General features: G+C 61.0%; 4 protein-coding genes across 5 annotated transcripts; 3 read left to right on the top strand and 1 right to left on the bottom strand.

Annotated features, from left to right (window-relative positions):
* Positions 1-1,348: 1,348 nt before the first annotated feature.
* Positions 1,349-2,212, bottom strand: LOC104152413 (heat shock protein beta-11-like). The gene has a single exon (XM_009687738.2). The coding sequence runs from the start codon at positions 2,106-2,108 to the stop codon at positions 1,500-1,502; it is 609 nt and encodes a 202-aa protein (XP_009686033.2). The 5' UTR covers positions 2,109-2,212; the 3' UTR covers positions 1,349-1,499.
* A 383-nt stretch (positions 2,213-2,595) lies between these two features.
* LOC138062256 (heat shock protein beta-11-like) lies at positions 2,596-4,106 on the top strand. Its single transcript, XM_068919322.1, has one exon. It carries the CDS (start codon positions 3,259-3,261, stop codon positions 3,847-3,849), a length of 591 nt encoding a protein of 196 aa, XP_068775423.1. The 5' UTR covers positions 2,596-3,258; the 3' UTR covers positions 3,850-4,106.
* Positions 4,107-4,706: 600 nt separating this feature from the next.
* Positions 4,707-15,009, top strand: KAT2A (lysine acetyltransferase 2A). Of its 2 annotated transcripts, none has more exons than XM_068919319.1 (18): positions 4,707-4,958; positions 5,978-6,101; positions 6,227-6,372; positions 6,917-7,006; positions 7,622-7,803; positions 8,533-8,724; positions 8,902-9,008; positions 9,197-9,304; positions 9,402-9,538; positions 9,955-10,163; positions 10,238-10,364; positions 10,832-10,942; positions 11,028-11,171; positions 11,501-11,615; positions 12,147-12,183; positions 12,524-12,587; positions 12,929-13,013; positions 13,397-15,009. In XM_068919319.1, exons 1-18 carry the CDS (start codon positions 4,707-4,709, stop codon positions 13,588-13,590), a joined length of 2,424 nt encoding a protein of 807 aa, XP_068775420.1. In that variant the 3' UTR covers positions 13,591-15,009. The 2 variants fall into 2 exon arrangements, with proteins under 2 accessions (XP_068775420.1, XP_068775419.1); XM_068919318.1 differs by having other exon boundaries at positions 10,823-10,942.
* A 517-nt stretch (positions 15,010-15,526) lies between these two features.
* Positions 15,527-21,069, top strand: DHX58 (DExH-box helicase 58). Its single transcript, XM_009687740.2, has 12 exons — positions 15,527-15,850; positions 16,150-16,351; positions 16,515-16,705; positions 17,049-17,165; positions 17,473-17,599; positions 17,743-17,925; positions 18,026-18,282; positions 18,574-18,723; positions 19,077-19,238; positions 19,551-19,741; positions 20,028-20,124; positions 20,439-21,069. The coding sequence occupies exons 1-12, from the start codon at positions 15,683-15,685 to the stop codon at positions 20,616-20,618; spliced, it is 2,025 nt and encodes a 674-aa protein (XP_009686035.1). The 5' UTR covers positions 15,527-15,682; the 3' UTR covers positions 20,619-21,069.
* Positions 21,070-21,902: the final 833 nt, after the last annotated feature.

Below are 21,902 nucleotides of genomic sequence, written 5' to 3'. Positions count from 1 at the left end.
ACTTGTGAGCTTCATCCTGTGTCTGAGGTGTTGGTGCTTTTTGCCTCATGCTGGACTTCCTTAGAATCTCCTTTTTTGCCAGACTGCAGCCCCTTTCCTATGGACTTGAGAAGGGCCTTGAGTAAAGCTGTGGCTGTGTCCCTGTTGTGTGGCAGGGGCACAGGCTGCCTGTGCTGTGTGGGCTCCAGCAACCTTGAATGGGCTTCATCTCCCCTGGCAGCTTAGGTGCAGGTTCTTTCTGTCCCCTGCAGCACAGCCTAGCTTGTCATCTGCCAGAGGTGCTCTGTGCAGCCATGGAGCATCTGCGATGGAGCTGAGTAAGAGCAGAACCAGTCTGGGAAGGGTTGCCACAAACCCCACTTGGAAAAATCATATTAAGACTAAACAAGGTGCTGTTGCCATCTGCTGGCTTGTTGTAATTGCATTCCTATTTGGCAGCTTAATTTCTGGCAAAACTTGCCAGAAATCCTTGCAAGATCTCCTTGCAAAATTTTGGGTCTCCCAGCTCTGTAAAGGAGCCTATAACACCCTGAGGGGTGTCCGGACGTGCTGTCAAGAGGCAATGGACTTGGTATCGGGGGCTGGTTGAGTGCTGCTCTTACTGTTGCTGCTGCGTGGCAGCGCTCTGCAGAGCCTCCTCGCTGCCCTGGCGCTGGGGACGGGCTCTCTGAGCTTGGAGCAGCTTTGGTATAAACAGATGGACCTGCCTTGCATAGCTGCTGCCTGCCTGGGCCTGACCTGCGGGTGTTCATGGTGGTTACCAGCACTGCCAGGTGACAGGCGTCACCCTCATAAGGTGGGTGGTGCCTTGTTCTGGTGGGATCCCGGGTGTTTGTAGCAGCTTCCTTCCAAGCTGCTTGTGGATAAGCACAGCTATAAAGGGGACAACCCGTGGCCCAATCAGGGCCCCCAGCACGATGGTCTTCCTATTCAGTAGCATCTGCCAGGGCATGAGGGGCTGAATCAGTAAGGAGTTCACTGTGGAGCTGGTGCAGATGCAGCAGCATGGGGGAAGAAAAGGCTGCTGCAGGGCTGGCAGTCTGCCTGCCCCATGGCAGAGATGCCTCTGCTCTGGCACAGGTAAGTGGTGGCTGCCCCTCTCAGCTCTGGGAGCATCCTATCTTTAATCCCACTCCACACCAAATTTCCCCAGCACTGGAGCAGCACTGTGCTCACAGCTCCCTTCCTCGCTCTGGTTCTGCCTCTCAGCCCCGTTTTACACTGCCCTGAGGCACCAAGAGCACAGGGAAGTTCTTCCCTTTCTCTGGGTATCTGGGCCCTCTGACAGTGAGGGCTGAGACCTGTCCCCAACCCCCCCATCAATCATAGTCAGGAGAGCACAAGTAGATTCTATTCAAAAGCACTTTTATTGGATACAAAACAAGCACATTCCAGTATAATGATGAAAAAGGCAATGCTGACGGATCTCATCTGGGCTAAAACCCAAGACTTGCTGCCATCTCTTCTGGTCCTGGCATGGGGCATCGGTTCCCTTCCCATTACGCCTTGGCTCCTCCAACGGCGCCCTCCTCCACGGCTGGTCCGGGCTGCGGTGCTGCAGGGCTGACCTCAATGGGCACTTTCCTTTCCGGGGCGGCCGGCAGCGCCCGCCTGGGGGCCTCGATGCGCAGCTGGCCCTCGCTGGACAGGGAGCAGGTCAGCGCTTCAGTGTCCACATCCTTGGGGACGTCCCACTCCCGCTTCAGCACCTCGTACTTGTAGGAGAAGGAGCCCTTCTCGTCCGTGCTCTGCGTCTCCTTCTGCCCCACCAGCATCACCTTCCTGCCCACCACCTTCACCGACAGCTGCTCGGGGGCGAAGTCCTTGACGTCCTGGCACACGGAGAAGCCCTCGCCGGAGCCCGGGGTGACAGCAGCACTGGAGCTCTGGGCCACGGCAGCACTGGAGCCCTGGGCATGGTCCACAGCGAAGCTTCCTTGGCTGGTCAGGAGCTGCTCGAAGCTGCTCATGAACTCCCGAGCCCTCTCCATCTCCTGCTGCAGTTCGGTGAAGATTGCTGCTGGATTCGGCCAGAGGGTCCTCGCTGTGCCCAGACGGGTGGCCAGGGAGCTGGAGGCAAATGGCAAAAGATGCATTCGGCAAAGCATCTCTGCTTCTTCGGTATCTGCTGCTGGCTCTGAGGCTGCTTCCTCTCCAGTGAGCTGGGAGCTTTCTGCCTCAGCACCGAGAGCCTGCAGTTTTTATACCCTTTCCTGTGGAGGTGTGGCCTCGCCTCTCACGCCCACGTCATCCCGGACAGAAGAGAAGAGCTCATTCCAGCCCGTTCCAGCTCATTCTTCTTACTCATCAACTAGGAGAGGCACCTCTTACATCGTGTCCAACATACCTTCACCCTTAGTCTTGCAGCTCTGCTCTCCTGGCTTATAATTAGCAGCATCACCTCAGCCTCCAAATGGGACGCCTGAGCCACCCCTGCCAGAAATCTGCGTCCTTTCCCAGGCAGACAACGGGGCTGGGCTCTTCCCATTCCCCCCCATGCGCCTTCCCCTCTCCCCATCTGTGCCTAATTCCCCCTCCTCTGCCTCCGGGGGGGGGGCGCTGGGGACCTCCACGCCCCCCTTTTCAGGTTGTGCCCGCAGCGCGCCGCAGCCCACCCTCCGCACCACCGGGGTCTTCCCACACGCAGCTGTGCCTGACGTGGGGGAAGCCCCGCGAGACTCTCCCCACGCAGGCGCCCAGACGCCGTGTTTAGGGGCATGTAGACGCTGGCGGGCGTCCCAAGAGGCAGCGCGCGCAGGTACCACAGCCTGCAGCTGGGGGGAAGCCCAGAAATTGCTAGACACATCTGGCAGTTGGTGGCTTATTGACACGTTGCTTTAGGGGTGGGTCCCTTCCTGCGCTTGCTGAAACAACGCGCTCTTGGCGCCGCGCGACCTGCGCTCCCCGGAGCCTTGCGGCGCTGGCGCAGCGGCAAACGGCTGTGCCCAGGTCCCCTCCCCTGCTCGTTGCTGCATCATGGTGGCACGGCAGAAACCCGAGCTGTGACTTCAGCTCCCTATTTCTAGCAGGTGACTCGTCCCCAGAAGCAGGCACAGCTATTTCGGCTGGCAGATAATCAGCCTCTCAAAAATAGGCGATGGCCCCGGGAGGCTGCGTGGGGAGAGAGCGTTCTGGAAGTTGCACGCCCCCGGGCAGAGCGGTATAAAACCGGCCGCTGGCCGGCCACAGCCCAGAACGGCTCCCAGCCCCACGCAGAGCCTGGCGCCAGCCGCACGCACACAGACGCGAGCAGCAGCGATGCTGTGCCGCCTGCACTTCATGCCGCCCGCCTCCAGCACGCTCTTCCCCTGGCTGGGCCCCGTGCGCACCCTGTGGCCGCACCCCGGCACCCTCTTCGCCGAGCTGGAGCGGGAGCTGCGGCAGGAGATGGAGAGGGCTCGGGAGTTCATGAGCAGCTTCGAGCAGCTCCTGAGCAGCAGCACCAGCAGCACCGGCCGCCTCAGCCTCGCCGGGGACCGAGCCCAGAGCTCCGGCGAGGGCTTCTCCGTGTGCCAGGACGTCAAGGACTTCGCCCCCGAGCAGCTGTCGGTGAAGGTGGTGGGCAGGAAGGTGGTGCTGGTGGGGCAGAAGGAGACGCAGAGCACGGACGAGAAGGGCTCCTTCTCCTACAAGTACGAGGTGCTGAAGCGGGAGTGGGACGTGCCCGAGGAGGTGGACGCCGAGGCGCTGACCTGCTCCCTGTCCAGCGAGGGGCAGCTGCGCATCGAGGCCCCCAGGCGGGCGCTGCCGGCCGCCCCGGAGAGGAACGTGCCCATCCAGCTGGGGCCGGCCGTGGCGCAGGTGGCGGCGGCGGCCGACGACGACGGGGCCGAGAGAGCCAAGGCGTGAGGGGGCGCCGAGCGGGGCTGGGCTGCGCCCGGCCGCCCGGGGAGCCGCCACCGCCCGGCGGCTCCGGCCGCACCTCCTAGCTTTGTTTTCGTTGTTGTTGTTGTTTTGGTTTTGATATGAAAATAAACCTTTTCTGGCTTTTACACCTCTGCGTCCCTCCTGCTTCGGCGGGGCCCGCCCGGCTCCGCGCCCCAACAGGAGGCCGCCGGCCGCAGCGGGAGGCCGCGACGCCCCCGGCCCCTTCCGGGCCCTTCTGGCACCTTCCGGGCGCCGCGCGCCAGGCCCAGCCTGTCACGCGCCAGCGGCCGCCAGGCCCCGCCCCGCCAGGGAAGTGGGCGGGGACTCCCATATTTGGGCAGGAGGGGGTGGGCTCCTACTATATATGGCCACAAAGAAGCGGGCGCAACCCATGGATGGTGCTGGAGGTGTGGGGCACATCCATATTTGGCGAGAGGAGGCGGGTCTTTCCCCTATATGGTAAAAGGAGGCGGGGCCTCCGCGGCGGGAGGCGGGGAAGGTTCGGGAAGGGCCGGGAAGGCGCCGGTGGGGGGGGGGGGGAAGCGCTCCCTCCCGCCCCCCCCCCCCCGGAGCGGGGCGGGGCCGCCATGGCCGCCGCCGGAGGGGTCCCCCCGCGGTCGCCGCCCCGGGGGCCGCTGTCTCGGCCTTGGCGGCAGAGCCGTTGCCTCCTCCCCTTCTCCCGGCTGCCGGCGGGGCGGGCGGCGGCGGCCCCTGAGGGCGGCGGGCCGCGCCGAGGCCTCCCTCCCCGCCCCACGCGCCGCGCCCGGCGGACTACACGTCCCGGCGTGCCCCGCGCGCAGGCGCAGGCGCAGTAGGCGCGGGCGCACGCTGGGCCCGGCATGGCGGAGCCGGAGGCCGCGCAGCCCGGCCGCCCCCCGCCGGCCCCGAGCGCTGCGGCCGGGCCGGGCGGGGTGGCGAGCGGGGCGGCGGCGGGGCCGGGGCCGGGCGGTGGCGGCGGCGGAGCGGGCTCCAGCGACCCGGCGCGGCCCGGGCTCAGCCAGCAGCAGCGGGCGAGCCAGCGCAAGGCTCAGGTGCGCGGCTTCCCCCGCGCCAAGAAGCTGGAGAAGCTGGGGGTCTTCTCGGCCTGCAAGGTGGGCGCGGGGCCGGCGGGCGGAGGGGTGCTGGGCGGTGCGGGAGGGGGTGCTGGGCCGTGGTGGGGGGTGCGGGAGGGGGTGCTGGGCCGTGGTGGGGGGTGCGGGAGGGGGTGCTGGGCCGTGGTGAGGGGTGCGGGAGGGGGTGCTGGGCCGTGGTGAGGGGTGCGGGAGGGGGTGCTGGGCCGTGGTGGGGGGTGCGGGAGGGGGTGCTGGGCCGTGGTGGGGGGTGCGGGAGGGGGTGCTGGGCCGTGGTGAGGGGTGCGGGAGGGGGTGCTGGGCCGTGGTGGGGGGTGCGGGAGGGGGTGCTGGGCCGTGGTGGGGGGTGCGGGAGGGGATGCTGGGCCATTCGGCGAGTTGCTGGGCCGTGCATGGGACAGGAGGTGCTGCAGAGGGGTGCTGGGTCCTGTTTCGTGCTTCGGGAAGGACGAAGAGACGGGTTCGGGGCTGCACGCGGGGCAGGGATGCTAGGCTGCGTGTGGGAGCATGCAGAGAGCTGCTGGCTTGCGTAGGGGGCTCAGGGTGCTGCGCTGTGCGAGGGGGGAATGGGGAGAGAGGGAGACCAGGCTGCACTCGGGTTGCAGGGAGGTAGATCTGGGCTGTGCATGAAGTGCAGAGTGTAGGGTCCAGGGCTGTGCATGGGAGGTTACGGAGAGAGGGGTGCTGGGGGGGTACGGCAGTGCTGAGTTGTACACAGGAGGTTTAAGGGTGGAGATGTTAGGCCAGGCGTGAGAAGGGAGCATTGCAAATGTCTGCGTGGGCATTGAGCCATGCGAGGGTTGGTGCTGTGGGATATGGGTGCCTGAGCATTGGGCTGCTGGGTCAGGCAGGTGGGTGCTGAGGGAAGCCAGGAACGGGTGCTGTGCTGGGGGAACTGGCGTTGGTAGCACAGGCATGAGTTTGGAGAACCAAGGAGGCTTTGATGCAGGAGCTGGGAAGGGAGCTGTTTGTCCTCAGAAAGCAACACGCTTGGTACGAGGCAGCGCATGGGATTGCTGCTTGATGGCCTCTCATTCTAGGCCAATGACGCCTGTAAGTGCAATGGCTGGAAGAACCCCAACCCACCTACTGCTCCCCGCATGGACTTGCAGCAGCCTGTGACCAACCTGAGCGAGCCCTGCCGGAGCTGTGGACATGCCTTAGGTAACCTGCTGTAGCACAGGGTTTGGGAGCGACGGCCGGAAGCTGGGGTGGCTCTGACAGGGCTCCTTGGGTGGGGAATGGTACTGAGCACATGGGTCTCTCAGTGGCTCGCTTCCCCACTGCAGCAGACCACGTGTCCCACTTGGAGAATGTCTCAGAGGAGGAGATTAACCGGCTGCTGGGCATGGTGGTGGACGTTGAAAACCTTTTCATGTCAGTCCACAAGGAGGAGGACACAGACACCAAGCAGGTGTACTTCTACCTGTTCAAGGTACATCTGGTGCTCTTCAGGTGCAACTTCCCTACTCATGGGGGGAGCTGATGTAAGTGTCCGGCCTCTTGCCCTCTCTCCCCTGTCCTGTGCAATGTGCCAGGTGTAGAAGGAGCTCTGTGCTCAGTTTTGTGCCAGGCAAGCAGAGCTGGTGGATGGTGGGGCAGGGTGAATGATGGGAGGCAGGAGAAGGGAGTGGGCGGACTGGATGCTTCGATGTTTTCTTTTTATTCCCTAGTCTGTCTGTTTAATCCCAGCTGAAGTGTTCTTGCTGGGTTCTTCCAGCCCAGTAGGAAGCCTGAAAAACTGGTATCTTTCCTGGAAGCCATCTGCTTTCCCTGTGTTGAATTCATCTGGGAGGGCAATTTTCAGGGAAGAAACAGGCTTTTTCTGAAATGGGCCCTGGCACGTTCTCAGCTGCATAAATTGATGGAACCCCATAGCAGGCCGCTGGTGTTCTGCCACTTCCACCAGATGACGGCCTGGCCTGTTTCTTGGGACCTTGGCACTAAAACAGTAATCATGTCTGATGCTGTCTTTGCAGCTCCTGAGGAAATGCATCCTGCAGATGAGCCAGCCTGTAGTTGAGGGGTCCCTGGGAAGCCCTCCTTTCGAGAAACCGAACATTGAGCAGGTGATGCCAAAGCTCTGTCTTGACTTGCACTGCTGGTGACTTGTTATGTGCTTTGCTGCTCTTGCATGGTTCCAGTGCTGGCTAAAGGCCATGTGCCTGCTTGTGCCCTCTTTGGTGGGTAGCAGTGACTGAAGGGACTGATGCTTCTTTCTCCAGCCCATTTTGTGGTTTTCAGCCCCAGTATTTTCCCTAATAGTATGAAAATAAAGGGCAGCTTTTTGTGGCTCGGTGACTCTTAGTCATCGTGTTGCAAACTCGCTCAAGCTCTCAGCAGCGTACTGGATCGCGTTTTGGCATGCATCGTGTTACTAGGAAGCGTGTTTGGGTCTGGGTGGTGCTGGTCTTTGTCACTGGGAATAAATCAGTAACAAGAGAGCCAGGATGGTCAGGGAGGAGGTGTGCTGAGTAGGAACGTAGGTGCTGGCCAGTGATGGCCCATCTTGCTTCTGCTCTTTCCCCAGGCCTTTTGTATAGGCCTTTGATGCATCTCTGACCTGCTGTCCCAGCCCTGGTTCTCCAGGAGCTCTTGTGACTGTGGCTTGGGACTTGCAGCCCTGGATGGGGCTCTCTCTAGCACTTGGCACCCCTTTGCCATCCTCCCTTCCTCTCTCCCAGGGAGTCTTGAACTTTGTCCAGTACAAGTTCAGCCACCTGCCACCCAAGGAGCGGCAGACAATGTACGAGCTCTCAAAGATGTTCCTGCTTTGTCTCAACTACTGGAAGCTGGAAACACCATCCCAGTTCCGCCAGCGCTCGCAGAACGACGATGTGGCTACCTACAAGGTCAACTACACAAGGTGAGCGTGGAGGAGGAGAGTGTGAGCCCGGCCAGCCTCTGGGGCAGAGTCAGGGTCTGCGCAGCTCCTCCGTCTCTGTTCAGGGCTGACTGGTGATTCCTTGTATCTTCTGTTCAGGGCTGACTGGTGATTCCTTGTATCTTCTGCCTCTTCCTAGCCCCGTGGTCTAGGCACGTGCTGGCAAGCAGGAACCAGGAAGCTTCTCTTCTGCTCCCTGTTTCGCTTGGTCTGACCCCACAGCACTGGTGTCTGAACCCCACAGACCCCAAGGGCCAGGTTGTCATTCTGAAGCACTCATGAGTTGCGCTGTGTGTCCAGAACACCATGAGCCTCACGCCTTCACGGATGTTCTGGCTTGTGTCTCTTGAGTCCTGACAGCTCTCCCAGATTGTTGGTCTGTGGTCTCAGACATTGCAGTGCACGTGCCAGCAGATCACATGCTGCCATGTGCACAGGAGAGTCTGGACTTGAAAGTCACAAGCACTGTGCCTGCCCAGCCTTAGGAGAAAGTGCGTGCATGTCCCACAGATGCCTGGGAGTTTGGGGATGGGTCATGGCCTCTGCTAGTTGGAAACAACCTCTCCACTGGATTCCTGCTCTCCCTACCCCTTGCTCCCAAGGAGGTCCCTGGTACCAGCACTTGTCCCTGAATGGGTGATGATGCTCTGGGATTGCTCGTCCCCAGCAAGTGGACAAGTCCCTGGGAGTGTGTGCTCCCTTGTCTCCTAGGTGGCTGTGCTACTGCCATGTGCCACAGAGCTGTGACAGCCTTCCCCGCTATGAGACCACCCATGTTTTTGGGCGTAGCCTCCTGAAGTCCATCTTCACAGTCACCCGCCGGCAGCTGCTGGAGAAGTTCCGGGTAGAGAAGGACAAGCTAGTGCCAGAGAAGCGGACGCTGATCCTCACCCACTTCCCCAAGTAGGTGCCCAGTGTGGAGAGGGGACGTGCCTTCGGTGAGGGTCTCCTCCCTTGGGGATGCTTGCCCAGGTGCTGTCTTCCCATGCCCTGAGAGTGTCTGTCTGTGTTCCTTGTTGCACGCTGAGCAGTGGGGCTGCACATGCCAGCTCGCTAGCTAATGTGCTATTCTCTGCCCAGGTTCCTGTCAATGCTGGAGGAGGAGATCTATGGGGAGAACTCTCCTATCTGGGAGGCTGATTTCACAGTACCTGCTACTGAGGGTGGCCAGCTGGTGTCTCGCCCAGGTACCTTGGGGAGCAGTTTACCACGCATTGGGGGCTGCTAGGATAAATGACCTGGGTGTGGGTGATGCTTTTGCTTGTAGCAGTGGGGTATAGCACTCAGAGGGGCTTTGGCTGAACTGATGCACATTCTTCTTCAGTGCATAATGAGGTGCCTTCTGCCAGTCTCGAATATTGTTGGTTTCTTCCAGCCGCGGTCAGCACCGTTGCTGTGCCCAGCACTCCACTCTTCAGCAAGAAGCTCAGCAACAGCAGCTCTTCGGCGAACATGGATTCCAGCACCCCAGAGCCTATGCCAGGTAATGCTGGTCTGAGCCCAGCACTGGAGGGAGCTGAGACTTTGGTCCTAGTGGGCTCCTTCTTAGCATCTGCCTCTGACATGCTTTGCTTCCTCAGGTGAGAAGCGGAAGCTACCTGAGAGCCTGACACTGGAAGATGCCAAGCGGATTCGTGTCATGGGTGACATTCCCATGGAGCTAGTGAATGAGGTCATGCTGACCATCACGGACCCTGCTGCCATGCTGGGCCCTGAGGTATGTGGCAGTGGGGGCATGCGGAGAACACATCATGAACCTGGCTAGAAAGAGCAGCCAGCTCTAATCATTGCTGCCAGGACCTAAGCTGGCATTTCAAAGGGCTTGTTTGTGGTCCCTGCCCAACAGGTGCTGGCAGCGTTGCCTCTGAGCGCCTGTGCGAGCGCTGACCTTCCCAGCGTTGGGCCTTGGCACCTGGGCTGTGTGTTGTTGCAGCTGGGAGGGGGAGGTCGCTGCACAGCAGTGCTTTAGTTGAGCAGAGAGCTAAGCATGGGGTGCCCTGTGCTCCCTGTTGGCTCTCCAGGAGCTGGAAGCCAGAGAGGTGCCTTCCTGATTTGGCTGGGCCTGTAAGCATCTGAGCTTCCTCCCGTGGAGAGAGGAGAGGGCCAGTCTAACCTGTTTGCATCCCTTCCCAGACCAGTCTGCTGTCAGCAAATGCGGCACGGGACGAGACCGCCCGGCTGGAGGAGAGACGTGGCATCATTGAGTTCCACGTCATCGGCAATTCGCTCTCGCAGAAGTCCAACAAGAAGATCCTGATGTGGCTGGTGGGTTTGCAGAATGTTTTCTCACACCAGCTGCCCCGCATGCCCAAGGAGTACATCACACGCCTTGTCTTTGACCCGTATGTAGGGGAGTGCGTGGGGCTGGGCTGGTGGAGAAGACTCCCTTCCTTACTATCTGCTTTGCTGCCGACAGGAAACACAAGACGCTGGCTCTGATCAAGGATGGCAGAGTGATTGGGGGGATCTGCTTCCGGATGTTCCCGACCCAGGGGTTCACAGAGATAGTCTTTTGCGCTGTGACATCGAATGAGCAAGTGAAGGTGAAGGCGGGGAGAGGCTGGTGGTGTGCAGGGTGCACGGGTCCATTTGAAGTGGAGCACAGTAGTCACAGTGTGAGGAGGAGCTGGGGGATGTTTGGGTGGAGGAGCAGCAGGACTGGGCTAGCAGGGGCTAAGAGGTGGCAGGATGCGTCCCAGGTCCTGCTCTAGCTGCAAGGGGAGTGTGAGCTGAGTGTCTCAATTATGACAGAGCACACGGGTGTAATCCCAGCCTCTCAGATAGCCAGACCTGCTCTAGAGTCTGACCCCGTGGTGGCCGTTCCTGAGCTGGAGCGACTGCTCTGTGGGTATCTTTCTGCCAAACTCATCTTGGGCAGGACGTGCTGTCCCTGTCTGTAGGGTGAGAGAGAGGCTGTGGGTAGAAGGACCATGCGTCCTCGTCTGTGACTCCCAGGCTGCCTGGGGTCCCATAGCGTGCGGGGGTGCCTGTCTCACGGCAGTTCCCCCAGGGCTACGGGACGCACCTGATGAACCACCTGAAGGAGTACCACATCAAGCACAACATCCTATACTTCCTGACCTATGCTGACGAGTACGCCATTGGCTACTTCAAGAAGCAGGTGGGCTCCTTCCCCTGTACTGGCATCCTTCAGGCCAGGCCCTCTTGCTAACAAGCCACCCCCTGACCTACCCTCTCCCTTCTAGGGATTCTCTAAGGACATCAAGGTCCCCAAGAGCCGCTACCTGGGCTACATCAAGGATTATGAGGGGGCAACTCTGATGGAGTGTGAGCTGAACCCCCGGATCCCCTACACTGAGCTCTCCCACATCATCAAGAAGCAGAAGGAGGTAAATCCTGTGGGCAGGCAGGTGCTGCCCAGGCTGTGCTTGCCCTGGCTCCTGCTTTCCCCTGTGCTGGAGCTGCCTTCAGCTATCCTGAAAGCAAGGGGTGAGGTGATGGGGATATACCATCCTGAAGTCTCCTCTAAAAACAAGCTTGCAGGCAAGAGAGGGGTCATTGCGGTGGCACTACAGTGACAGGGGTTGGCTTTGGCCTTGGCAGATGGATGATACAGCCCATTGCTTTAGATCTGCCAGGGCCCCATGTCATGATTTTGCTCTCTGGATCATCAAAGCAAGTCCTGCAGTGCCTAAAACATCCTCCCCTCCTACTACAGATAATCAAGAAGCTGATTGAGAGGAAGCAAGCACAGATCCGAAAGGTCTACCCTGGCCTGACCTGCTTCAAGGAGGGTGTGCGGCAGATCCCTATTGAGAGTGTCCCTGGCATTCGTGAGTCTTGCTTGCTTCTAGTAGAAAAGGGATGTCTTGCAGAAGAGCTCCTTCCTAGGCTGCAGCGCCAGTGCCAGCCCCTTCTGGGGGGATGATGCAGTTGTTCTGCTGTGGATGGTGCAGTTACCATCTGATGACCAGGCCATGGGACCATGCTGTCCTGTTACCACGCAGAATGGCAGTCCTGCTGAGGTCTGTGTGCTGGAGCTCTCTTTGCAAGAGCGGGTTACAGCTCTTCACCCCAGTACCTGCACTGCAGGGGATGGAGCAGCTTTGCTCAGTCCTACCTGTGCCATGGTCTGGGGCGCGTGATCGCGGACTGTGACATGTCTCCTTGATTTGCTGCAGGTAATGATGTGGGGACAGCCCTTGTCAATCTGAGCATGGGGCTGGTCGTGGCCGGGCTGTTCCGAGATGGTGGAGGGGTGGCTGGGGAGAGGCAGGGCCCTGTACTGATCACTCAGCAGGGTGCTGGGTGCCTGATGCCTTTGGGGGCACAGCCCTGTGGTGATGCTGACTCTTGTCTTCTAGGAGAAACAGGATGGAAACCTTTGGGGAAGGAGAAGGGGTAAGTGCTGCTCTCAGTGTGGGAGTGAAGACAACAGCTTTCTTGTAGTCAGCTGGGCTGCGGGAGGACCCGACTCAGGCCAGCTGCTGTACCTCACTCCTGGCAGTGACTGGAGGCTGTCTGGGTCCTCAGTGGTGACCCAGCACTAGCAGTGGGGGCATTAGACGTGACATGGTGAGAGCTGCTGGTATGTCTGAAGGCTGGCAGGGAGCAGGACTTGCTTCGTAGCGGGGGACCATGAAGGGAGAGAGGAGGCTGATCCACAGCATGCACCTGCCTGCTGGGATGGAGAGGCTGCTCATGCTTGGGGCTGATGGACTGTGTGGTTTTGTTCCTGCAGAAAAGAGCTGAAGGATCCAGACCAGCTCTACAACACCCTGAAGAACCTTCTGGCCCAGATCAAGGTGTGGGAGCAGGAGGGGATGGCTCAGGGTGAGGGGATGGATCTCAGCTGAGAGCATGCTGGGTTGCGAGGGTATGTGCCCTTTTGCTCCGTGTTTCAGTCCCCTCTGACAGCCCTTGGAACAGCTTCCCTGTGGGTAGGTTGTCTTGGAGCTCCTCTGGCTTTTCTCTCCCCTGTGGGGGGAAGGTTGGGCTGACCCAGGCACAGCTCCCATCTCTGCTCCCAATTCTGCCCTGGCAGTGCACACTGACCTGCGGGCACAGTGCCCGGGGGAGCAGGACTGGGTCAGGCACTGGGAGCTGGCCTGCCTTCTCTCACTGCCCTAATCGGCTCTCTGCACAGACCCACCCCAGCGCGTGGCCCTTCATGGAGCCTGTGAAGAAGTCAGAGGCGCCAGACTACTATGAAATCATCCGCTTCCCCATCGGTAGGTGGTTCTGCTCTGCCCTCGTGAGGCAGAAACACAGGGGAGGGAAGCTGCAGCCTGCTCTGCCCTGGGGGCCTGAGCTGAGGTGCAGGGGTGGTCCTCGCTACTCGGAGCTGGAAAGGGGGTTTCATGATTAGGGCGACCAAGTGCTGGGACACCCAGGTTCCCCCCTACTCCCTGGGGAGCAGGTACAGTGTGCAACCTGGGCTGCTCAGCCACGCAAGGGGCCGAAGAGAGAGGGGCAAGTCGGGGTGTCTTGGCTGGTGTCTGGCCCCATGAAGTGAGGGAGAGCTGCCTTCTCTGTGCCTGGGGAGGCAAGCAGGGCTGAGGAGGGGGCACAGAAATGTGATGGGGTCTGACCCTTCCCCCCCACAACCTCCCAGACCTGAAGACCATGACTGAGCGCCTGAAGAATCGCTACTACGTCACCAAGAAGCTGTTCATTGCCGACCTGCAGCGCATCATCACCAACTGCCGCGAGTACAACCCACCTGACAGCGACTACTGCAAGTGTGCCAACACATTGGAGAAGTTCTTCTACTTCAAGCTCAAGGAGGGGGGGCTCATTGACAAGTAGGGGAGCTGACCTGGCTTCTCCTTGGCCACCAGGACCCCAAGTCCCTGCTTCCCCCCCAGGCCCAGCCTGGGAGGGGCAGGGCTGCTGTTGACCCCCAAGGGAGCCTGTGGGACTCTGAGCCCTGCTCAGCTGAGCAGGGGCTGTTGGAAGATTTGTTGCTGCTGAACAGCCTGGGGAAGCTGGGTCTTCCCTCTTCTGGGGCTGAGGTGAGTGGGGGTGGTGCTCTGTGCTTGGAACTACCTTTTGTCCTCGTGGTGTCAGCAGCCTCTGTCCTTGGGGGCTGCGTGAGCAGCAGGGCTGGTGCAGCTGCTTCTGAGGGACTGCCCGGGGCAGGGTTGGCACTGGGGTACAGCCTCTCCCTGTCTCTGCTCTGTGCAGGGCTGGGAGACCCCTTGCTACCTGTGTTCCCCTCTCCCCCAAGGGATGTGCCTTCTGCCCTGGCTGTTAGCGAAAGGGGCAGCCCCAGGGCTGGGGCACATAAGTGCTTTGGTTTTCTGCATGGCCCACGGTTTCTGCCAACCCCCAGGGTGAAGCGCCTGCTGCCCAGGGCCAGCAAGCTGCGCTCGCACACAGCACCTGCCCTCTCCTTGAATGTACAGCAGGGCTTGGCCCTGGCAGCTCTGAGGAGCAGGGGCAGAGATGCTGCTCTGGGTCCAGGCTCTCAGGTGGGTTCCCTGCTGTGACTAAGCACTCTGTCCTCTGTGCTTTAGAGCTCCCCGCTGCCTCCTTATCAGCTCTTCCCTCCGTGCAGGGGCAGGCCTGCCCCTGCCTGTGACACTCCAGGCTGCAGCGCTGAGCTCCCGTCCCAGCCCTCCCTCAGCTCTGAGCCGGCCTAGGGCCTGGCTGCTCCATGCACAGCTGCAGCTCGCACAGTCCTGCTTGCCTGCTCCTGGCTTCAGGGCTCTCCCTACCTGCCAGGGCAGAAGTAGAGCAGGCAGGGCTGCCCTTGCTGCTCTTCCAGCTTCTGCTTGCCAGGCTCCCTCCCTTGCTTCCTGGGGCAGGCGGATGCCTAGTGTGTGCTGGGCCCTGCTCTCCCTTGCTCTTCAAGCTGTGAGACTTCAGAGTTGGGCCCAAGCACCTGTACTCTCCTCCTGCACCTGGGTTGCAGTGCTGGCACCTGCTAGTGCCCTGTCCTCGCTACCCCTGTCCTTGTGCCTCGTGGGCTGTGTTCCCCCCATGCCTCCCTGGGAGCAGTGCAGGGGGAGCATCTGACTGTAGCATTAACTTACCCCCACCTGCCTGCCCTCACTTGCTTAATGCTTGCTGCCTTATCGTTTGTGTTGTCCTTGCTGGGGGGATGCTGGTGCTGCTCCACAGGCTTGCTGGCCTCACTGGGGTGGGACCTGGACCTGTCCAACCATTCCTGTCCACCTATTCCACTTGACTGATTTTTTTTTTTAATAAATGTACTTGTGCACAGTTGGCTGCATCTTTGTATTAGGCCCTGCCCCAAGGCTGGGCTGCCTGGCAGCTGGGACTGCTTGGAGGAGCTGGAGGGTCTGTAGGCCCAGGGTGGGGTACTAGGTGGGAGCAAGGAGAGGAGTAGAGCTGTACAGCGGTTGTGGCTGAGTGCAGGTGTGCCTGGTGCTACCTTATGGGGAGCAGGGCTTGGAGGGGGGCAGCAGTGCTGTGTTAGAGCACGCAGCTCTGAGCTGGGGGGTGCGCGGGGTGGAGTTGGGGTGCGTGGGAGCATTAGGAGTGGATGGAGCCATGCATGGAGTGGCTGGCTGACAGTGGGCTGGGTTTGCCTGGTTTCGGTTCTTGCCTGCGAGTGGGGCTCCCCAAGGGGGATCTGCTGGGTGCTGCAAGCGGGGCAGGCCCTGGGGGAGCTGGCCTGTGGCTGCGGTTGGGGATGAGGCACCGCGAGGTGGCTCGGCTTGGCTCGGCTCAGCCTAGCCCGTGCCACCCTGGCCCGGCCTGGCCCGGCTCAGTGCGCTGCTGGGCCCAGCTGTGCCGCCAGCGAGGGCCCCCCTGGCTGGGGCTCCGCGGCAGGAAGCGCTGCTGCCAGGTTTCGTTTTTTGTTTTTCGGACTGGGGAAGACTGGGGCGCTGGCGGGTGACGCTGTGGCCAGGCTGCTGCAGCACTGCCGGTGATGGAGCTACGGGACTACCAGTGGGAGGTGATCACCCCGGCCCTGGGTGGTGAGAACAGCATCATCTGGCTGCCCACGGGTGCTGGCAAGACCCGTGCTGCCGTCCACGTCTGCAAGAGGCACCTGGAGACCAGGCAGCAGGGCAAGGTGGCCGTGCTGGTCAACAAGGTACTGGGGGGCTCCTGCCTTTGAGGGGAGAGGGGAGATGCAACGAGGGGGCAAGTCCACCCTGAGCCAGACAGCCCAGCCCAGCCCTGCCACCCTTCCCAGCTGGACCTGAAGCTCTCCATGGGGGTGGTTCAGTCTGACAGCCCTGGCCCCTGCCTAGGGGGATAATGGGGTGCGTGTTTCCAGCGCCTGCTGGCTGCCGGGTAAGTCAGCTCAGCACCACTCCCTGGTCGGCGTTTCCAGGCAGGGGCTGAGCTGCTGGCAGCCAGGTTTCTCACGGGAGCTGCGTGGTTTGGCAGGTGCACCTGGTGGACCAGCATGCCAAGAAGGAGTTCCACGTGCTCCAGAGCGCCTTCAGGATCACAGCCATCAGTGGGGACAGCAACCAGAAATTCTTCTTTGCCTGGGTGGTGAAGCAGAGCGACATTGTGATCTGCACTGCCCAGATCCTGCAGAATGCGCTGGTCAGCAAGGAGGAGGACACGCACGTGGAGCTGACGGGTAGGTAGCAGGGTTGAAGCACTGCAGTCAGAGGGTTTGTTCCTCTCCATGCAACCGTGCTGTGGAGGGTGAATGGCGTGGGATTGCCCTGGGCTGAGCAACTGCAGCTCCCAGCCTGCTTCCGCATTGCTCATCCCGGATCTTCTCCCTCACCCTGGCACAGATTTTTCCCTGCTGGTGATAGACGAGTGCCACCACACGCACAAGGATGGTGTCTACAACAAAATCATGCTGAATTACCTCCAGCACAAACTGAAAGGGCAGCAGAACCTGCCGCAGATCCTGGGCCTGACGGCGTCACCCGGCACTGGGGGTGCAACGTCCTTCAAAGGAGCTGTAGAGCACATCCTGCAGGTAGTCGGCTGTGGGCTGTGCCCTCCCATCCTGTGTGCTGAGCGCTCCTGCTGGGAATAGGCCCCAGAGATTGCAAGGCCATAACAGCCCAGAGCCGCAGTATGGCTTCTCCTAGCATTTTGTGGGAGTGTCCCTGGGGGATGGAGGTTGATGACTCTGCTGTGTAGACACTGTGCAGCAGGCTGGCCTGGGCACAGTGGAGACATCCCAAAACTTGCTGAGGTGCCAGCAAGTGCCATGCACTGAGTTGCTCTTTGGACCTCTGTGGTTCAGAGCTGGTGCTGGGGAGGTGCCCCTGCAGTGGCTCATCCAGCATCTGGATGTGGGGATTTTTTTTTTTAAGATTTGTGCCAACCTGGATACTGCTAAAATCATGTCGGCCCAGGAGCATCTCCATCACCTGCAGACCCAAGTCCCTCAGCCCAGGAAGCAGTACGACTTGTGCCAGGAGAGAGCACAGGTAAGGAGCGGTGTGTTGAACTCCCAGGGGGTGCTCCCCATACAGAAGATGTGGACCCTCTCCAAGCAAAGCCCCTGAGACCTGCTGCAGTTGAAAGGAGGCCTTCACCTAGGAGATTTATGACCCTCCATCTGCTTAGCTCAAGATAGTCTGAGCAATCAGTTGACCCAGCGCTTTCATGCAGTGGGGGTCCCATAACCACCTGGGTCTCGCTGTGCAAACAGCTCCTGACCCTAGGCCAGATGCTCTCTGAGCTGTACCTGAATGTCCCTGCTTCCTTGGATGCTGAGCCCTTCTTTGCTCCCAGGACCCCTTTGGAGAGCTGCTGAAGAAGATCATGCGCCAGATCGAGCAGTACATGGGCACGCCTGGCCTGTCGCAGGACTTTGGCACGCAGATTTATGAGCAGCGCATCATGGAGTTGGAGAAGAAAGGTGAGGAGGTTGAGCAGTGGCAGGGCATTTGCAGGGCAGAAGCAGGGTGAGGTGCTGAGCCTGTGCAGGATGCGTACAGAGGCAGAGCTGATAGCTACAGGGGGGGCCGGGCTGTGACCACAGTGTGTCCTGTCCCTCTGCAGCAGCAGAGACGTTCTGTCGCAAGACACGCGTGTGTGCACTGCACCTGCGGAAGTACAATGACGCCTTGCTGATCAATGACACGGTGCGCATGATCGACGCCTTCCAGTGCCTCAGGGAGTTCTACCTCTTGGAAAGGGATATGAAGGATCCGACAGAGCGTTTCCTCGCTGCCACGTTTGAGGGTAAAGGAAGGACCTGGGTGGGCACAGCCAGGGGATTTTGGGTCCAGGCCACATTGGAGGGAGCAGGGAGCACTTCTCATTCCCCATCTGTCCTGCACAGAGAATAGGATGTGCCTACTGGAGCTTGCCAGGAATCAGCAGTACGAGAACCCCAGGCTGAGTAAGCTGGAGGAGATCCTGCAGGAGCAGTTCCAGTCTCTGGGCACTTCTCGTGGCATTGTTTTTACCAAGACCCGCCAGAGCGCCCACAGCCTGCACAGCTGGCTGCAGGACACGGTGTCGCTCCATGGGCTGGACATCAGGGCTGCTGTTCTGACCGGGGCTGGTTACAGCAGCCAGACCAAGCACATGACACAGGTGAATAAGGGCTTGCAACGGCTCTTTTGGGCTATGGGTCTTAAGGGAGAGGCCGGGGCCAGGCCAGTTTCTGTGAAACTGTGCAGCGGATAACAGGGAGTGGATGGGGGATCTCAGGAGCCCGACGCTGAAGCCATTTTGCCCTTCCCGCTCTGCACACAGGCACTGAAACTTGCTGCTTGGATGTTTGTGGGGGCTGTGGGTGCTCCCAGGGATTAGGAGCCCAGGCAACCCCCATGGACCCTGCTCCAGAAGGGAGCTGCTGAAGTGTCCGTCTCTCTTTCCTCCCAGAACGAGCAGCAGGATGTGATCAAGTTGTTCCGCAAGGGAGACCTCAACCTGCTCTTCTCAACCAGCGTGGCTGAGGAGGGCCTGGATATCCCGGAGTGCAACATTGTGGTTCGCTACGGACTGATGACCAACGAGATTGCCATGATGCAGGCAGGTGGCCAGGCTCCCTCCAGCTGCTCTTCTGGCTCCATGTGCCCAGCCCTGCTAGGGTGACAGCCTGCCAGGATGCCCCAATGCCCAGCTGGGACACGCGGGCCCTCTCGCGCCCTGTGCACCCTCTGATGGCTGCGAGGGTGCACACCCTCGGGATGAGCCCAGCCTCTGGCAGAGCGTTTCCTTGTAACGGGAATGTAACAGGGTGGGAGGATGGATCCGGCCTCACGGGGAGGCAGGGGAGGAGTGTGCAGTGCCGTGAGAAGCCCTGCAGCCTGGGGCTGATGGCGGAGAGGAGAGGGGGCCAGCTGCAGCCCTTCTTTGCTGATGTGCGTGCCCTTCTGCTGCAGGCCAGAGGCCGTGCCCGTGCCGAGAACAGCGTGTACACCGTCCTCGCCAAAGCAAGCAGCAGAGAGGTCTCCCGGGAGCTGCTCAATGAGGAGCTCATAGAGCTCATGGTCAGGGCGATCAGGGAGGTGCAAGACATGCCTGAAAGGGAATACCGCCTCAAGGTGAGCACTTGGCACAGCATCTGCCCCGTGGCCGCGTCCTGCATGCTGGCTTTTGGCTGTGTGCTCTCCCCTTGGGGCAGCACCAGATCCTAGGCGGGGTAAGCAAAATGCTGGCCTTTCAAAGAGGTGCACGGGGCAGCGCATGCGCTTGCTGTGCGAGTCTCTCCTGCTGTGCCTCTCGCTCTCTGCAGAGCAGTGCACCTCTCCATGGCCATGTCTTTCACGGTATCTGTGTCTGTCTGTGACGCTGTTACGCCTGCGCTGACCCATGCCCTCCCTGCTGTCCTGTCTCCTCCCGGCCCTCTTTCCCAGATTATGGAGCTGCAGCGAAATGCCGTTGCCAGCTGCCTGATGAAGGAAGCCAGGAACAGCGAGAGGCAGCAGTTGCATGACCCAGACACTGTTTACCTCTACTGTGTCAACTGCAGCGTGGCAGTGTGCCACGGCAGCGACATTCGCACTGTGGAGGGCATGCACCATGTCAACATCAACCCCCTGTTCAGGTAGGAGCTGGGCACCGGCACAGGAGCGGGCAGAGCCCCGGCAGTCGGGCGTCCCTCACGTGAGCTGTCACGCGCTCTGCCTAGGCCCGGGCAGGGCAGATGGCAGCAACCCCCTAGCAAGGTTGTTGGGGCAGAGTTGCTGCAGTGGGTCTCTTTCTTGGGGTAAGCAGTACAGGGAGGTCCCTTGGACTTTGTGGCACTGCGTTTGTATGGGAGCACATCTACTACCTGGTTTATGTCCCCTGGAGCATCCTCCTTACTATGCCTTTTGGTTGCTTCCTCGCAGGTTTTATTACAAAGTCACACCTGGGAAAGTGCAATTTGAGCGGACTTTCAAGGACTGGGAGCCTGGATGCCGCATCGTGTGCAATGAGTGCAGCCAGGTGAGCGAGGCACGCAGCAAATCCCCAGCTGTTTGGTTTTCGTGGGCCCTCGCCTGTAGCTGTAGCTGAGTCAAAGGTGGAAGGTCACTAGCCTTGTACAAGAGCTCTTGCCTCGTTATCCTGGCTGAGAAACGGAGGCTCTGCTTCCACTCAGCACGTGCCTGTGTGACGTGTGCATCGCAGATGGGGGACGTGGACACGGGCACCTGTCTCCAAAGGGGGACGTGCCCCGGGAGCAAGGTGCTGCTTCCAGCACCCAGCACTGAGATGCACTGCGGGTCCTGGGTTTGTGACTGTCCCCTCTGCCCACGCAGGACTGGGGAATGGAGATGATCTACCGGGAGGTGAAGTTGCCCATCCTCTGCATCAAAAACTTTGTGGTGGAGACCCCGGCTGAAAAGAGGAGGTACAAGAAGTGGAGCAGTGTGACGTTCTCTGTCAAGGAGTTCAACTACTTGGAGTACTGCTCCAGCATCAACGACCAGCCCTTCTAGCGCGGGGTCTGCTTAGAAGAGGCCACCTCCTGGGGCGACGGCCCGCTCCCCTGCTCTGCTGCCAGCCGCTGCGTTGTCGCACAGGAATGAATTGTCTGATGTTTTTTGCTTTCCCTGGGGAGTAGGAGAGTGCTTGTAGGAGCAGGAGGATGTCGGGGATCCCATCCTCGCCCTCCGCTGGGCTCCTTAGTGCTCACCAGCCCGTTTACAGTGGCTCTGAGCGGCGCGGGGCCCAGCAAGCGTGGCCGTGCCAGACGGCGTGCTCGCAGAGCCGCGGCCTCCCTGCTGCTCTCTTCCCTGGCTGATCCTGCAGCCTGAACACCACCGTGACACAAGAACGAGCTGTTTTTGCACAGGTCCAGGACATGGTCCAGTTTTTCCTTGGAGGTCTCGCTTCTGCGAGATGTTAATTGTCCTTCATTAAAACCTGGTGCACGCGTGCTGGATAGAAGGGAAGCGCTGGCAGTTTCATTCATTGGAAGAGCTCGCTACACGCAGGCAGGTGTGATGCGGGGCAGACCGGCAGGCGCGTCGGGAGCTCCCGTCGCCTTGGTCGGCAGCACTCGGGGGGCTCAGCTGGACTGGGGGGCTCCCGCCGGTCTCGGGAGGCTGCATCCACCCACAGACCGGACAATCTGCCGCTGCGTCTTTGCAGAGAGGCCCTGGCACAGGCGGCCCCTCTCCGGCAGTGCGCTCCCGCGGCGAGTCGCTAGAGGGAAGCCCCTGCCCGGCGTCGGCTCGGCCGCGGCTGGCCCGGGCCGGCTGCTGGGTGCTGCCCTCGGTGGGCCGGGGCGTGCGTCTCCTCCCGGGCCGGGGGCTCGGCCTGGCCTGGAGCAGGCGCGCCGGTCCCGTAGCCCATTGCCGGGAGGATGCTGAGCCCAGTCCAACGGGCACCGTCGTGCCGGAGCAGGGACGGACCCGCCGCCAAGGGCGGCAGCCTTCGGGACGTGGTGCCCAGCCCCGAGCCCTCCCACCCCCACCATCCCCTCGGCTCCCCGGCAGCACCCGCGGGTGCGGGGGCATCCCCTCCTGCCCTCCTCGTCCCCACGTGGCCCCGGCTGCCTGAGCTGCCCCCTGGTCCCGCGCACCCTGCCCGGGCCGGCCAGCTGCATCTGGGCGACCGGGTGCCTGGCCGCGAGGATGCTCACACCTGCCTGACCCACGGGAGCCCCGCTGCGCCCGTCGGTGCAGCAGGGCCAGAGTGGGAGATGGCCCCCTCCGGTAAGCAGCGCGTCTGCCCGGCTCAGGGCTCGCTGCGGGCGCGAGCGGCGGCTGGGCGGGCAG

The sequence above is a fragment of the Struthio camelus genome, chromosome 25 (genome assembly GCF_040807025.1).
Source record: "Struthio camelus isolate bStrCam1 chromosome 25, bStrCam1.hap1, whole genome shotgun sequence".
NCBI classification, from domain to species: Eukaryota; Metazoa; Chordata; class Aves; order Struthioniformes; family Struthionidae; genus Struthio; species Struthio camelus.
Note: the sequence above shows the minus strand (reverse complement) of the source record. Positions and strands in the feature narration are given on the sequence as shown.